The sequence below is a fragment of the Fulmarus glacialis genome, unplaced genomic scaffold (genome assembly GCF_000690835.1).
Source record: "Fulmarus glacialis isolate BGI_N327 unplaced genomic scaffold, ASM69083v1 scaffold1189, whole genome shotgun sequence".
Classification (NCBI taxonomy): domain Eukaryota; kingdom Metazoa; phylum Chordata; class Aves; order Procellariiformes; family Procellariidae; genus Fulmarus; species Fulmarus glacialis.
Window position 1 is genome coordinate 52,264 of NW_009234989.1, and position 17,034 is coordinate 69,297.

Below are 17,034 nucleotides of genomic sequence, written 5' to 3' on the forward strand. Positions count from 1 at the left end.
TAAAAACTTTACGTTCATATATATGGTCCCAGTGTATACAGCTGGCTAAAAGAGTTTGGTTTCAGGGAGAGCGTATCTCATGTAGCTCAAATTCTTGTACCTATGAAAACTTTCCTTTTTATATGAGAGCGATCCTAGCTCATATTATGGAACGTATATACTGAAAGTACAATGAGGCAGGAAAAAATACCTTAGTCCTTCTGCAAGAATGACGCAAATGTTCATGAAATGTTCCCTTTCCCAGTATACAGTCACAGAGTGTCAGCAAGGTAGTAGTTAGCCCAAGGTACCACGCAAACAGGCAATGGTTCAATCACAACCAAAATTATCCATGTTTGGAAAGAAATTCTGCCTGTTTGTAGCAGAGCAGGAGGAAAGGATGTTGTTCTGTCTTTGCACTCTTACCCTGCTTCTTAAATGACTCCTTCCCTTTTCCTGCAATATGCTAGTTTTAGGAAGTACACTTTTGGAAGATGGCTTTTTCTGTCCTGGTCATGTCTCTGTGATAAACCAGAAATGGTTCATTGCAGTAATTCCATTGCAACCTTTTAGACATTGCTTTCATAGACACATGTTCTGTATCAGCACCTTGGGTTGTGTAGAATGAACTGGTTTTTTGTATGACACTCTTAACATTCTGCTTCTAGTAATACAGAAATACTTTTTTGATATATGTAATCGCTTTAATCAGGAGATACCCATTCTAAATTATGTTAGCACATGATTTTGTTAGGGTTTTATTACAAAATGTGTTGCAAGAGTGAAATGAAATAATATAACTAGTTATGTACAACTTACTTATTATAGTTTGGAAGTAGTTAATATAATTCACAGAGTTTCCATTCTGTAATAAGAGGAGTGTTTAAAAAAATGATGAGAATAGGACAAGCAGTAATGGGCTAAATTGGAGAAAGTCCAGCTCATGTTAAAGAATAAGAAAATTATTTTAAGAGCTATCTACCCAAATAGCTTATAGGGATAGTCAAATCTCCATCAACTGAGATTTTTAAGAACTTGTTAAATGTTTTTAAACATATATTTGTCTAAGTATAATTCATCCTGCCATAGAACAGAGGGATGGACTAATGACTTTTTTTAGTTCTGTTTTATGTTGTTTTACTAGTCTTACACAGTCTTAAGAATTCAATGTTTCTATTTACCTTGCTATTGAATGACTTCTCAAATATTTTTTTCTTTCTCATTTTTAGACACAGACATCAGTGAATCTGGTATTTCCATTAGAAGCACTGGTTCAGCTGCTTCTATGACCAGCCAAGGTGAGCGAAAGAGGAGGACACTTCCACAGCTTCCAAAAGAAGAGAAAGTGAATGAAAGCTCAAAAGCAAAAACTACATCTCATCAGAGATCAGAAATAGGTGAAAAGCAAGACACTGAACTTCAGGAGAAAGAAACTCCAGCTCGTGCCTCAGATGCTGACAGCAGAAGTGCAGCTAAGTCAAGCAGAACAATGAATGGTCTTTCGCCCAAAGCTACTGGAGACAAAGTTTTTTCTTTCCCCAGCTCTTCCAGTAGAGAGAGAGTTGAAACTGGCAGAGAAACTTCCGTGGTGAAACAAGCTTTAGCAAAAATTCAACAGCAAGAAAGAAAGGAGCAAGGACACTGGACACCCACAAAATTATCCTCTACAAAACCTGCTGCAAACCAGGTTGAGAAGGGTAAGGAGGAGATTGCTATGTCACCCAAAACTTTGGATAATCAAGACAGAGCTCCTGGACATGTTACAAATAAAGCAGAAATGAAGTTGGCGCAGAGTGAGGGAAAAAGAAGAAAAAATGAGGAAACTATTAAAGGACAAAGTCCTAAAGCATCTGGAGGAGATAAAAAGGAATCTTCAAAACCATTAGTGAGGCAAGGTAGCTTTACTATAGATAAGCCTAGCACAAATATACCTATAGAACTTATTCCTCACATTAATAAGCAAAGTGGATCTGCTGCCCCTTTAGCATCTGCAAACAGGATACGTGACAGAAGTGATTCAATGGACACGGATTCCAGTCTAGATACAACACTCATTTTGAAAGACACAGAAGCTGTAATGGCTTTCCTTGAAGCTAAATTACGTGAAGAAAATAAAACTGATGAAGGTCCTGACACCCCTAGCTATAACAGAGATAATTCCATCTCACCCGAATCAGATGTAGATACAGCCAGCACAATCAGTCTTGTTACTGGCGACACTGAAAGAAAATCCACGCAGAAGCGGAAGAGCTTTACAACCTTATATAAAGATAGATGTTCCTCCGGTTCCCCTTCAAAGGAGGTTTTAAAATCTTCTGCAACAAGTGCCAGAGAAAAGATGGAAAAGAAAACTAAAGGTCGATCTTCAGATGGTGGGTCTAGAGCTGATGCTCGCAAAACTGTGCAATCCAGTGGAAGAATGAGACAACCATCAGTAGATTTGACAGATGATGACCAAACATCTAGCGTACCTCATTCTGCCATTTCTGATATCTTATCATCTGACCAGGAAACCTACTCTGGAAAATCACATGGAAGAGTTCCTTTTGCCTCAGCAGATGAACTTTTACATTCCAAAATGGAAGGAAAGTCAGCTAAATCAAAAACCTCTCCTGTTGCACTTGGGCAATCTAGTAAATCTACCACTCTTCCAAGACCTCGTCCTACAAGGACTTCTCTCTTGCGCAGAGCACGGCTTGGTGAAGCCTCAGATAGTGAGCTTGCTGATGCCGATAAAGCTTCAGTGGCTTCTGAAGTGTCCACCACAAGTTCTACGTCAAAACCTCCATCAGGGAGGAGAAGTATTTCCAGAATAGACTTACTTGCTCAACCTCGCAGAACTCGACTTGGCTCTTTATCAGCACGTAGTGATTCTGAAGCAACAATAACTAGAGGCACTGCCTCATCTCGTACCCCAGAAGCTATTATCAGAAGTGGTGCAAGGCTAACATCAGCAGGAGACAGTAGTAAAGTTTCTGCTAGAACTCGAGCCAACAGCATTTCTCGACTTTCAGATTCAAAATCCAAATCTTTGGCTTCAGCTCATAATTCTCCCTCAGGTATGTGAGATTATTTGAACTAGTCTTATACAATACTAGATTTTTTTCATGTGTGGAAATTTTTTTTATTTTTAAATTTTTTTTAAGGAACAATTCTTATGAAACATTTGTTGAGTGTTAGTTGATGCAGTCTTTCTCTCTGGAGTAAGAGGCTTCCTTGACAGGGCTTGTGAATGTTTCTCACTTAAAATCATGAAGACAAGGAACTGTAAGCCTTTAACTCTTTGGATTTTTTTTAAACTTGAAACCAGTAACAAAGAATTGCATTGAGGCATTCAGGTGTGGCAGCACTGATTTGCATTAGTACAAAAACTAAGAGCAGAGATCTCTTTGCTCAAGTCATAATAGTAGAAGTTCAGAAGGTCAGCAGCACTTTTCACTACATAGAAGATATAATATTTATTTGTAAGGTAGGCTTGTAAATATACTGAACAGCAAGTGTTCCCTGAGGTATACCCTGAGCATCTGTAGGAGAATTATATCTATAATTTTAAGATTAGCTTCCAGAACCTCAAAACTGAGATTTGTTTGATAAGAATAATAACAATGAAGTAACAAATGGAAAAATTAAACACAAGCACTACCTAACTAAATGTTGTAAAGTTAAGTAATTTATATTAAAATGTTTGCCTTGCCTTGGAGTAGTTTCTGTTCTCTGTTCCATATCATGACGATTTATGATTGCATCACGATTTCCAAATCATGTTGATCTTCTTTTGTGTGGTTGTTCCTTTACTATAATATTATCTTATGTGTGGAAAGAAAAATCTGTACAATTGATTAATTTTAACCTACTATTCTGTTAGAAGTTAACATAACACTTTAAGTGCAAGCAGTGTGAAAGGCTGCTAGTTTTCTTCCAACAGCAATATTAAATCAACCAAAATTAAAATGTGGTAATTCTAAATAAGTCAACTTTCTTGTGGAATGAATATCTAAAATTGATGTCCGCTTTTTGAATTGTAATACTACCAGCTTGACCTTATTTGAAGCCAATCCACAATCTAAGAAAAAATAAATAGAATAGCTTCCAGTTTTGTGTGTTGCTGAGATTATATATTATCCTTTACTGCTTCCCATTCCGAGTTGATATAAACATCTGTGACACTTCAATTTCCCACAGTCCTACTGCCCTTTTGTTGCTTGTATATCATAAACGTACCTTCTTAGGATTCTTAGCAGTGTTTATTCCCCAGACAGGTCTCTTTTGGCTGTGTCATTTATTAGCTGAATAGAAATTTCTGTAGAGATACAAATGAGGTGTTCACTGAACTGTAAAGTTAAATCTGTTTAGTATTATGACAGGTGTCTACAAAGATACAAAAAAAAGGTGAAACTTCAGAGGCAAACTCAGTCTTTCCTTGTAAGATATCATTGGAAAAGTAGCATGTTTTCAATTTTAACGAAAGTTTTAAATTGATGTGTGCAGCCTGAAAGGTGGCAACATTAGGTCAGAGAAGAGTGTCAGTTAAGACTGGTTCTATATGTTTATTTTAGTAATCAACACTAGTTCACATCGTGATATTGCTGATTTTTGAAAAGGTAAACCCCAGGTGTTACTTGTCACTTCGCTGCTTCTTGAGTTTTTTCACAAAACTGTATATGTATTTTGAGTTTTGTGCTCATGTGAACTATTGCATGCCTCCTAAACTTTTCCCAGGTTGTTGCATTGAAGTGGTTTGCTGCTTCTGTTCAGGGGAGTGGGTGTACCTTTTCCTCCCAGTCTACTAGTCTATCACGGTCATCTTTGTTTAATGTTCATTTCATTTACCTGTATTACACAGTCAAAGTTTACTGTAGCTTGTATAAAATACCCTGTTTTCAAGAGAAAAAAGATGCCATCTTCTCATGAGCCACCCCAACATAATAAGCTAGGTATTTTAAAAAGACCATTGTTAGAAAAATCTACAGTAGAAATAGCTTCTGTCACAAAAAGCTTTATCAGTTTATGTATCAAAATCAGGGAGAAGCCTGTATCAATGTAAAGGCGAAAATCTGAAAGCAATTAATAAAGCAGTCAGATACTTTCAGAATAAAATAATGGCTTAATAAATTAATCAAGTCTTGTTACTATGTAAGTAAAGAATATTGTTACTACTGTTTAGGATTTGGAGTTCCAGATTTTGTCTGTATCAGTAAGCTTCTTACATAATTTTTTTACTGGGCTATTTAGAGTATACCTTAGGAAAATCTGAATTGCTTTAAAAGTAATGTAATCTTCTAGTATATATAAAGGAGTGTGTGAATATACATATCTCCTATTATATATAGGCCACTAGTTAGTACATCCCCATTTTTCCATTAGCATCTTACAAAATGATGCTAATAACTACCCAACACATCGTTATTAATATTACTTATTATTTTATCCTTAGATAAACATATTTAAAACATCTTTGAATAGAATGTGTTACTTGTATGCAATACTGAAGGTGGAACATAGCAGAAGCTTTTCGATCCAAAGCATATAATTCCTGAATTTAATTTTCTTTCTAGAAAAGTCAACAATTCACTTAATTTTAGCACTTTTGGAAATTACTGATGAAATGCCTGATAAAAGTGCCTCAACTGTTTGAATCTGTTTTACTTCAGGTGCATTTAATCAAGGCATAACAGTGATGTATTTTCTTCTCTCCCTGGACCTAGAAAGACTGGAAGATGAATGATCATTACCAATATAGGGTTTGGGTGGTTTTTTTTTTTCTTTTACCAGAAGACTGGTTGCTATCGAAGTATTAAAAATGTTCCATGGGTCTTCTCATTACAGTTCAGTTAACGTTACCACATTGTAGATCACTAAACATTGGCAGCAGAATCTTGCTTCTTAAATCCAGTCTGCCAAAGAGAAAATTATTTCTGCGTTTCCCAAATCTTTTTGAATGTCCAGATATACATGCCTGTAAAAAGGGGGCAAAAAAAATGTAGTCACTGGGTTTTTTATTGTCTTGTACTTCATGTAGATGAATTGCAACATGATAGCATTAAAATTGTCAGAGCTGTGAGCAAGTCCATAATTTCAAGAATCTTTTTTAATCCTTGCTTACTTTTAAATGAAAGGGCAAGCAGCTAAATGGAACATCTTGGATGAGAATTACCAGCATTAAAGTAATTACCAGGGTGTTTCTGTGGTAGGAGGCTTGATAACTGACAACACTGTGAAGACATGTGAAGCAGAATTAGTAATTTTATAGCACAAGCAATGAAAGATTTAATCCAGGCACTGAATCATCAAACAGCAGAGTGTGATCAATAAAAACAGAGAAGACCAAAGACCTTTTTTCACAGTTGTGGAGGAAAATTGAAGATGGTGTTACAGAAGGAGCTATGTATTGGTAAAATGAACAACAGGATCAGGTGTAATGCAAAAGTGCTAAGCTGCAACTGTAAAATTAAGCATTAAGTCAGAACAGAGAGACCTTGAGCAACTAGTTGTGTTTGGCAGCTCTGCTGGCTTGCTGACCTAGCTATCATTGCAAATAACTAGCAGATAGGTTAATCAAAGTTGTTGAGGTAGCTCTGGGGGAAAAAAAAAAGGTTTGAGCATGGAGAGAAAACAACACTTATTAACTGCACCTTAGTATTATTGCACTACTGAACACCAAATTTCAGGATCTTTGAAATGGATGAACCTTGAGAAGGCAATGCATCAATGAAAGTAGAGTATTTTATAAGGTATATGCTTAATAAAGTCTGTCCTCAGATCTTAAAAGTGAGATTATGGTGTCCAAATCATTAAACTTGCCAGCTTAAGGTGTTGTCAACACATTTTACTTCTTGCAGAGTAGTCACCAAATTAGGTATTTCAGCTGATTATTTTAGCCAGGGTTTTGGAGGATTTTCTGGTTATTGGTACTGATATTCACAGTCTTTGGTGTCCGAGATAACTAACTGCACAATAGCTTTCAGAAATCTACGTAAATGACAATGACATTTTGGGGCTGCATAATTTATAAATAGTATTAAAAGCATATATGTGCAAATATATAATATGGGATATATTGCGACATATAATGGGAAATGTGCTTGGATATTGCTTGTCATGAATCATACAACTTTGAGATTTTTACTGTTAAGTCTGCAATAACCTTTTCCCCATATTAATGAGAAACCTGTTGATAATATATAAATAAGCAACATTTTAAGGCCTTAAAATGTAATGGTCTTAAAAAATGTAGGGGGGGGTTATGGTACTATGTAGAGAATTGTTATTGATGTCATTTCAGTTAGTATCTCTGAAATGTTTAAACTTTTACAAAATTCAGTATTTTTGATTGAATGTATAATTTAATAATCTTTTCCTAAAAAGCGTGGGTGGAAAAGAGGACCTAAGACTAATCTCATCAATATATTTTATTTAAGCAAATGCTTCTAATCTGAATGTTTTAATACAAATTAACATGATAAAACACTATTTTGTACACAGAGAAATCCAAGCTTCTCCCAGACCCAGATCCTGATGTTGAAACTTACAGTGGTAGAGTACTAGAAATCAAATCTGTTTCTGATATTTCACTTCTCATTCAGTTTTTAGTTTTTAAATATATGATTACATATGCTCATTGTACAGTGCTGAGTTGCTGGACTAGCCCACTTGAGAGATTTTAAGATAAATTTTATATTTGTTTTGATGCATATAATTTGAACCGGGACAAAGAATTTAAACAAAAATTCATGATAAAATGTGGGCCCAACTCATAAAGCTCTTTGGACTTCAGTCACGCATTGCTTGCATGCTGTTGGTGGGGAAATGTGCTTTTTCTGCTTATGTTCTACTTCCCTAAGATCAAAACAAGTTTGAAGCCTCTAAAAAGAGAACAGTAGCTGACTGGAGAAACATTTTTATTTTCTTCAGTAAGGTTAGAATATTAAAAAAAATTAGTAGAACCAGACATGATTTGAAGCCCACATTTAAACCTGAAAAAAATTACACAAGCATATTTTTGTTTTCAGCGATTAAAAATGCATTATTTATATGAGAGAAGGGATGTAAGCTTATGCACCAATGTCATATTCTACATACTGTAATCTTTGAGAGCATTACACAAATCTTTTCTCAACTAAAAATTACTTTCATTATTTGTTACTTAAATTCATATTGATGTATACTTCGTTTGTAATGTTTTTTTAAAATGTTTCAGGAGAAATCATTATTACTTCTTGCATTTTTGTTAAACTAAAACCAAGATATATTACTTGAATCTATTATTTTTAAATTACCAAGAGGTGATCACACACTTTTTAAAATTTCTGTAGTAATTATAGAGCCTCATGAATGTCAGTGAGTTTGGGCGACTAAATCCCCTGCAAGAATTTAGCAGGTTGTCGTGATGAGCATTCCTTTACACTTAGTGATATCTCTTCCTGCTGGGAATGTTTGAGGACAGCATATCTGAAATGCATTTTCTAGACTTTAGTAATTCATAAGGGGATGAGAGCCTCCTCTTTAGTTTTAGTTCTCTTATACTGCAGACTGTCTTCAACAACATGGCTGTATATGCTTTATGTGCTACATGTGAGAATATATGCTTTTTGCTCTGAGGCTTCTGTTTTTGTAGATGTGCTGCTGATTTTTATAACACAGTATTAATTTTAACATTTTTTCTGTACTAAATACATAATGCATCATCTAGGATTTTTATGCTTTCCTTATGTAAGCATGCATTCCAGGCTTGGTGCCAGCTCCATCCTTCCTTCATGTCTCTGCATTTTTTTGTGTATCACATAAACCTTGAATGAAACTTGGGAGAAAAATCTGCAGAAAAAGTGCAATCTGACTATATACTTAAATGTTAATGAATTGGGCCCTTGTTTTGTAATACAGTTTGCTTGAGCTCATATACAATTACTGGCTTTTACATCTTATTTCACTCACCATTATACAAAGAGCATCCGTTTTATGTTTTTATTAATCAGTGTTTATTATTTAACACAGATTTTGTAGCTTTCTTTTTAAGATGTAGCAAATAAACCTTTTGTGAGGTATCTATCTTGGGGATTGATAATGAATAGTTGTGTATTTTTGTGATGTTACTGAAATAATATTGTTTTTTCTTATAAAAGATGCAATAATAATTCTTTTTTAATAATTAAACTAATTTAGTAAGTGCAAGATGGAGGCGCTTTCCTACAGATTATGCTTCCACCTCAGAAGATGAATTCGGATCAAACCGTAATTCCCCTAAACATACCCGTCTACGTACCTCTCCAGCCCTGAAAACCACGCGACTGCAGAGCGCTGGGACAGCAGCTCAAAGTAGCAATACATTCAAGCACAGAATAAAGGAACAGGAAGACTACATTCGTGACTGGACTGCTCATCGAGAAGAAATAGCAAGGTTGGTTTTAAACCTCTAACATAACAAAGATTTGTACCCGGCCAGTTATACAGGTACATATATAGGAGAAAGAGAGCTAATGGATTTTTTGTATCACTCTACTTACCGTTTTCATTCACTAACTGAATGGGTAATTTAAAATTCTTCTAATGAGAGACTGGCAGACAGAACACTCATGTTACCAGCACATCTCTTTCTAATGGAAAATGATAGTAATTTCTGACTTATGATGGTCAGATCCCAGAATATGAACTTCTGGTTGCATTAGTGGGACTTGCAGAGGTACTGTGTGTAGAACTCTTGGTTGCTAATGATGTATTTCCTGAGGATGAAGTATATCTGGTTTTGTAGTACCTTTACATTCATATTGAAGTAAAATTTCAGATCAATGCATAGGTGACAGAGAGAGGAAAAAGTGATTTTGGCAATGTGAGAGACCATGTTCTCATTTTAATTTTTGGTTTATTGAGACATTATTTCATGTTAGGTATTTTCTGATTTAAATCATATGTATTCATCAAAAAGTAATTTTTTTTGTTGCGAGTCCCTGAGATTATTATAGGAATTCCTCCGTTATTGCTAATAGCACTCTGCTTCAAGTGAACCAAGGAAAAGGTAGTCAGTTCTGCATTCTGGTACCCAATTATTCCCATATCATGCAATACCCAGGCAGTGAAAACTTCAAATAGCTTGCACTAAATAAATAAAACTATGTAAGTATATAAACGGTATTTAAAACTTAGATGCCAGTGTTCAGGTTCTGAACCTTTTCACAGAACTTAATTTGGAAGCCTAAACAAGAAAAGTGTTTTCCTTTTAAAATTGATCTTAACACTGTGGTCTCACAGATGTGAAGCATTGTGTTTTGCTTAGTGTGACTAACTATTTTTTGTTTCCTCTTCATGGTAATATTTTTCAACATTTGTTTTACTAGTGTGGTCTGTGCAAAGGGAAAATGCTTAAGGGAGTCTGATAGCATCTTGATAAATCATGAAATAAACATCTTCAAAGGCATCTTCCTAAAACATCTCTTTTTTTCCAAGAATCTGAAGTTAGAGATGGATATAGGGAGGAATGTGTGCATATGGGGAAGAAAATTGAGGATTGCCATAGCATATTACTTCCTCCTTATAAAAAGTGCTGCTGAACTTCTACTTCAGCGAAACTTCTTCGTACATTTTGCTCATCTAGGAGAGATTAGGAGAGATTGACCCTGGAAGTAATTGATGATTCAATCTAAAATTATTTGATAGTTAGGTTCACAGGTTTTTTTCTTCCTTTGGGCTTCTTACCATTTTCTTCATTTAGATACTGGTTTTAAATTTGTTTTGAAGGCTATGCATTTATCCTACCTCTTTCAACTACTTTATTTCCGGTGGATGTGGCGAGAGGCTCAAATCGGTATCGCCAAATTTGTGATTGTTCGTAGAAATCTCACACAAACTGCATATTAAATGATCATTAACTTTAAATGAGCATATTTAAGGTTAAGAAGGCTAGCACTCAGCAGTTGAGAAATACCAAACTACTGTCATCTATTGTCACTGCTTCCAACACCAGTTTCCTTGGTTAGCCTCTGTTGAGCCCCCCTGCTCTAGGTCGGTAGTTGATCCTTTCTATGCCTCCGTATCTCTTTGTACTGATTCACAGTATTACTCCCCTGGCTTTAAGTTTAACTTCTGTCCTTCATAAGATAATTTTTGTCTCTGCTCCCTTTGACTTGCTAGCCATAGTCTCCCCTCTATCATTGCCTACCCTGTTTTTTTTTTCCTTCCCAGCCCTCAGTCCAGCCTCTATGATGAGAGTCCCTTCAACTCTGTTTAGAGTTTTGAAGAAAGGAAAGGATAGTTATATGTTCTCATTAAAATTGGTTGATTTAATTTTTTTTGTTGAATAACTGGTTAGATTAGGCAGGTGTAAAGATAAGTATTTCATAAAATAGATGTGCAGCTGAAAGTAGTGTAGAGACTGTATGACAGACATTTCATTGCATCCATGTTACCATCATATTGTATTTTAACTGGTCTTCCAAGATTGACCCAGTTTGCACTTTTCACAGACTCTACAATTTACAGATGTTAATAAAATTGAAAAGTGGAAGGAGGTGTTTAAAAAAACTTAATGAAATAACTAAATTTGATCTAAAACCACTTTGGCCTGGAGGGAATATATACCCTCAGAATAACAGGAGCTTCACATATATTTTATTTAAGGATTTTGAAGTATCATTACAAAATAGACTGACTCAGTGTAGGAAGTGTGACATAGTAGACTAATCATAAAAATGTTTTGGGTAATCCAGCAGTTTCAGAACTATTACAGATATCTTAGAAGAATTCCTATTTCATTGTGGTTTTTCTAATACTGTGGGTATTCTTTCACTACAGGTAAATAAGAACTAGAGTTCCACACTGTTGAAAAAGATGGTCATGCTCTCCCCATCCCAAGCCCTGTGTTCGCACCTTTTCCCGTGTGTTGGAATCTGTGTCTGTCCTTCATGTAACTCTGTAGCTGCAGGAGTCTGCTCACTGAGCGAATCTAATGAAACATTTCCTGGAGCAGGTTGGGGGATTAGGGAATTTGAGGTTTATTTTAGTTTTGCCTACCTGAATTGATTTGCCTTGTATGATTGCTAGGTCTGATGCAGGAAGCATTAGAAATCTGCAAGGCAACCTACAGTTGCAACAAAATAAATAGCGTGTACCTAAAGCCTAAGTCTCTTGTCCTTGATTATACAAAACATACTCCTTATACTTAAGCAGTACTTTCTGTTTCTAAAAGTTAATGTAGAATGACTTGAAAACTTCATTTATGAAAAGTCAGGCCAGCTGGTTTCTAATTTTCTTTTTCATAGTGCTTTTTTTTTTAGTGCTCTGTCTATATTGTTTGTTTCTATACAGAAACATTATTGAGTACTGACTATAGCTTACTATCACACTGAAACGAATTCCAGATTTTGTTCACTTGACTAGTGTTTGTTTGACTATGACAGTTGTCTAACAAGTTGCTTGCCATCCATGTTAGAGTTGTTTATAATGATATTTTCAGGATTCATTTGAATTCATTTTTATGTAGACATCTGACATTTTATGTAATTTTGATTGCTTAGTAAGGACTCAGTTGAAGTGGGTGTGGCATGTTGAAGCATTGCTGATTTCTGTGGAGAGTTAAGTCTTAGTTGATTGATACTACTTTTGATTATGGTGTTTAATGACATTTGTTTTCTGGAGGATTTACTGATAATTGAAATTTCCTGGGTTTTATTTTATTTACTGTTCATTAAATAACAAAATTTGTCCCAGAAATTCAAACGTGATTATTAGCAACTTACCTGTTTAAGAAAAAAAGTGGTATGGTTGTGTGACACAAAGGAAGTAGGTGCTCTAGTATCTCTACTACTTAGAATATTAGTCAAACCTTGGAGTTTAAACAGTACATATATATATAAGAACACGAAATATAAATTAAAATTGACCCAGAAGATGTAGTAATTAGGTTAAATTAATTAATGTAGTAATAGGTACTTACCATATTTTGATTTATTAAAATGAGCAATTGGCTTGGTTTCTGCTTTAGCGTTCCAGTTTTTGATAGTTTGAATTCAGAAATACTGTCTTGAGTGGTCACGGGTAATTGCCGCACATTCTTCTACAGCCTTATCCCAATTATATGTGTATCTGTGCTGCACAAGGTTGCACTTTATTGCGGATTGCTGATGGTTAGCCACAAAATCCAGTGTTGGAATTTGACTGGAAATTTCTCTAATTATGTTTGCCATTCTAGTTTAAATTCTGCTCACTCGGTCTTAAACTGTATCTAGGTCAACGGTGTTCATTCTTTTTGACTTGAAGACAGAGTGAAAATAAAGAGCAGAAAGAAGCTTACCTTTACAAGCACTGGCCAGCACGGTGTGCATCACTGTCACATGGCTGTGCAACTCCTTCCAATTAAGTGGCGGGTGCTGCTGTTCACAGAATCCTTGGTGGTGCAAAATTAGCACTGTTGACTTCTATGCCTTCGGTCCTCTCGGACAGAAGTATGAAAGATGATCACTTGGTGGGCTGCTCTGAATTCTAGATCTTCTGAATTGATTGATCCAAGCTGGAGATTCAGGGTACCACAATCAGTAGGGGGCTTTCAGCTTTTGCTTTGTTTTTTTTTTTCTTCCCCTGCTTCTTTTGGGGTGTCCTGGGGAGGAATAGCACAAGCAGAGCTAGGCAAGCTTCCTCCCTGTGCTGAGCAGGATATAGAGCAGAGCTATTTTTTGATGTGGCGGATCAGAAGAAAGGAAGAGGAATCTTCAGCTGAGAATTCAGATGTATTTGTGTAGTGCTATCATATCCAGGGTTTTACAGGCATGTTCTGTTTTTCCAACTAGAAAGCTTGTCTCGACTAAATTTGAGGCTTTAGGGTACTGGTCTGGAATTTCAGACATGTAAGCAGCTTGATCTGAGCAAGCTGCAGGGCTGCTAGATAATTAGAGTTCCTGAAGAAGTTCTTAGCAAGTAGGTTAACTGAGGTATAAATTAAATATGTTCTGTATATTTCAGATTTACTGCATGTACACAGGTCATCTGTGCAGTATTTTCAGCGTATTTCAGTGCATCCCATGTGTCGGATTTACTGCACGTTGCACACATCTCTGCCTGAGAATCGTAGAAAGAAAACAAGGATGCTCTGTCTTTTGAGATTGCCTTCTATCTTCTTCCTCTAGAAAGGCATGTTACTAAAAGCTTCAGTTAAAAATTTGCTTTTATGGTTCTACAGATTAACTGTCAGTGTAGAAGGGCATACACGTTTTCATAGCACAATTATCAGGAACTAGAACTTAGAAGCTCAAAGATGCAGGCTGGGCTCTACTGGTCCAGAAGTATTTGTAGGGGAGAATGTAACACTCTCTTTATTACTAGGATCAGTCAAGATCTGGCTCTCATCGCACGTGAAATCAACGATGTAGCAGGAGAGATAGATTCAGTGACTTCGTCAGGCACTGCCCCCAGTACCACAGTAAGCACTGCTGCCACCACCCCTGGCTCTGCCATAGACACTAGAGAAGAGGTAGGAGATCTTCATGGAGAAATGCATAAGGTTCTTCCTTTTCTTTATTTCTTTTGCTTTTAGCATTTTGCATAGCCTTTTTTAGTTATTTCCACTCAACCCGTATGCATGATCGCTACATTGTTTTCTTGATTTAAAGTTCCTTTATGTTTCAACAAACAACCCAGAAATTATTCTATGAACACAGCTTGTCAAAAGGTTGCATACTACCTGTCTGTCTCTTTTTTTCCACGAACATAGGACAAGATAGTTATTTGTTTCTTGCTTGTCTGTAGCCTTAGATACTGTTGGATAGTATCTAAGTGCATTTAAAGATGCTAGTATGTATGCACAAATATATATAAATGTATACATTTAATACTTTGCATAGCTATTAAAAACAAAAAAGTCCCTCTTTTCACAGGTGACATTAAAGTTTCATCTTCTGAACACTGGAATACTTAGGTACCATCAGTTAACAATAACTCTTTCTTAATAACATTGTCAAAAATGGCCTTGAAATAAGTGTCCCTTCTGCTTCTAATAATTCTTATTTTCTTTGACTATCTCTGGTGTGCTGTTCTATGAATATATTGACTAACTTGTTCTAGTAACCATCACAGGTCTAATGCTGGTAAACATGTTAATCTGAATTTAAATCATCACTTTCTACCATATTACAATTCACCCTAATATGTTGTAAATGTTTACTGCATTTTTTTCTTCTAGTATTCCTTTCAAAATGTGTTTATTCATTTTTGTGTGCATAAAGTTTGGTTAATACATTAGTTTACTGTGTTTAGTGTAATACTGTCATTTTCTGTGGAAAAAAAGATATAAACAGTGATAAGAGATCTGTGAGTTGTGTACTTAGAAAAATTGTAACTGCACTCCCATAGATTTTGTTTTTAATTCTCATGGACTTATGGCTAAACTTTAAGGAAGTAAAGTGCTCATTTTCTCAGATCCAGTTAGATCACTCTGATTTTTCTATTATTAAACAATTATTTTCTTCTTAAAAAAATATTGTACGGTGTGTACATACTACTGCAGGTGGCAGTATCTCCTTTAAGTAGGTATAGGTGTTTCTGTAACACTATGACTAATCTGGAAAAAAACCCTAAATTTGATAGTCCTGTACTTAATTCCACAGATATATTCCATTAATCGAAGGAATAAATTATTCAATACCAGTTTATAGGTAACTATCATGTTACCTGTCCATAAGCAAAATTTCTGTGGGGTAGTCTAATTTTGCCATGTATATCTGGTATTTGAAAAGACGACCTTCATTTTTACAAGGTATTGTTACATAGGAGATACATCATTTTATACTATGCAAGACAGCAGAATTATTTTTATTTGATGGGCTTTTTGTAAACTGTTTCAGAAGGAAAAAAATATTAATCTGATCTTGCATGTATCCAGTAGGTTTCATAAACTGCATTTTTCTTTTACCCCCAGTTGGTTGACCGAGTATTTGATGAAAGTCTCAATTTTAGAAAAATCCCTCCACTAGTGCATGCCAAACCACCAGAGGGGAATGGTCGGCCTAATGATGCTAGACCTCAGCTAACAGATGCCCTTGATCCCCCAACAATTACTCGCAGAAGGACTTGGAGCAGAGATGAAGTGAGTACATGACAGGATTCTCTATAGTAATGTGTCTATTTTAAGCTTCTACAGTTGTCTCCCCACTTAATATTCTAGACACTATCCTTTCTTTCTTACCTGTAGCAGGTGGCATTAATACTGGAAAAAAATATTTGTGTATTATTTAATTTGCAAAATGTTCTAAAATATGATTGATTGTATGATACTAATTAGAACACAAGTATGACTTTTTTTAAAGATAAAAAAAGGATTTCAGAATACATGGAATTGTTTGTATTTAATTCCCATTAAACTAATAATATATTTTTTATTGAAAACCTATTGCAGGTTATGGGGGACAGTTTGCTGTTGTCCTCAGTCTTCCAATTTTCTCGCAAGATAAGACAATCCATAGACAAAACAGCTGGCAAAATCAGGTGGGTTTTTAAAAATTATTGTTATTACTGAAAATGTTCTGCTCTTGTCAACATTCCTACTAGTAGAAGAGATATGTATAATACAGATAGAGGAAATGTATTTAGTAGCAACTTGTGTTTTAAAAAAGCAATGTTACCTATGGCCTTTTTAGCGTTCAGAAAGATTTGGGATGAATAATTTTTCCATTATTGCTTCTGTGTATTTCACATTATATGAAGATAAATATCAGCAAAGTTTACATATCCATCATACTTCCAGCAGAGGAGCTGTTCCAACACATGCAAATGCTGTGCAAAATCTATATGACCTCTATGCAAGTCTTGTAAAACTCCCTTTCTTAAAAGATAAGGTTAAAATGTTGCTGAACTGTAAAATCAGGCCTTTTATGTTTGCGAAGTTGTTGTAGGGATCACCCGTTTTAGGAAGAAAAACAAATGGTACAGAGGAGAGCAGTTTCAGTAAATCCTTCTGAAAAAGAAGGATTGCTCTGGAGACAGTGTGGTCACTATTGAGTTCTAAATCTAAAATAACGGATGTAACCATCTGTTATTTTTAATTGAAAATTCCTGCTTAGATCGTTAGATTCCTGCATA

General features: G+C 35.4%; 1 protein-coding gene across 3 annotated transcripts in view; it reads left to right on the forward strand.

Moving 5' to 3' along the window:
- The window catches only part of CEP170 (centrosomal protein 170kDa), a 78,778-nt gene that overhangs the window by 51,597 nt on the left and 10,147 nt on the right, over positions 1–17,034 (forward strand). For 2 of the 3 annotated variants that reach the window (XM_009585804.1, XM_009585805.1), the window contains 5 exons: positions 1,209–3,038; positions 9,139–9,373; positions 14,284–14,431; positions 15,875–16,042; positions 16,352–16,440. In XM_009585804.1, the coding sequence (XP_009584099.1) occupies positions 1,209–3,038; positions 9,139–9,373; positions 14,284–14,431; positions 15,875–16,042; positions 16,352–16,440 (2,470 nt within the window). Of the gene's footprint in view, positions 1–1,208; positions 3,039–9,138; positions 9,374–14,283; positions 14,462–15,874; positions 16,043–16,351; positions 16,441–17,034 lie in introns of all 3 variants that reach the window. The other variant, XM_009585803.1, reaches the window with a different exon arrangement.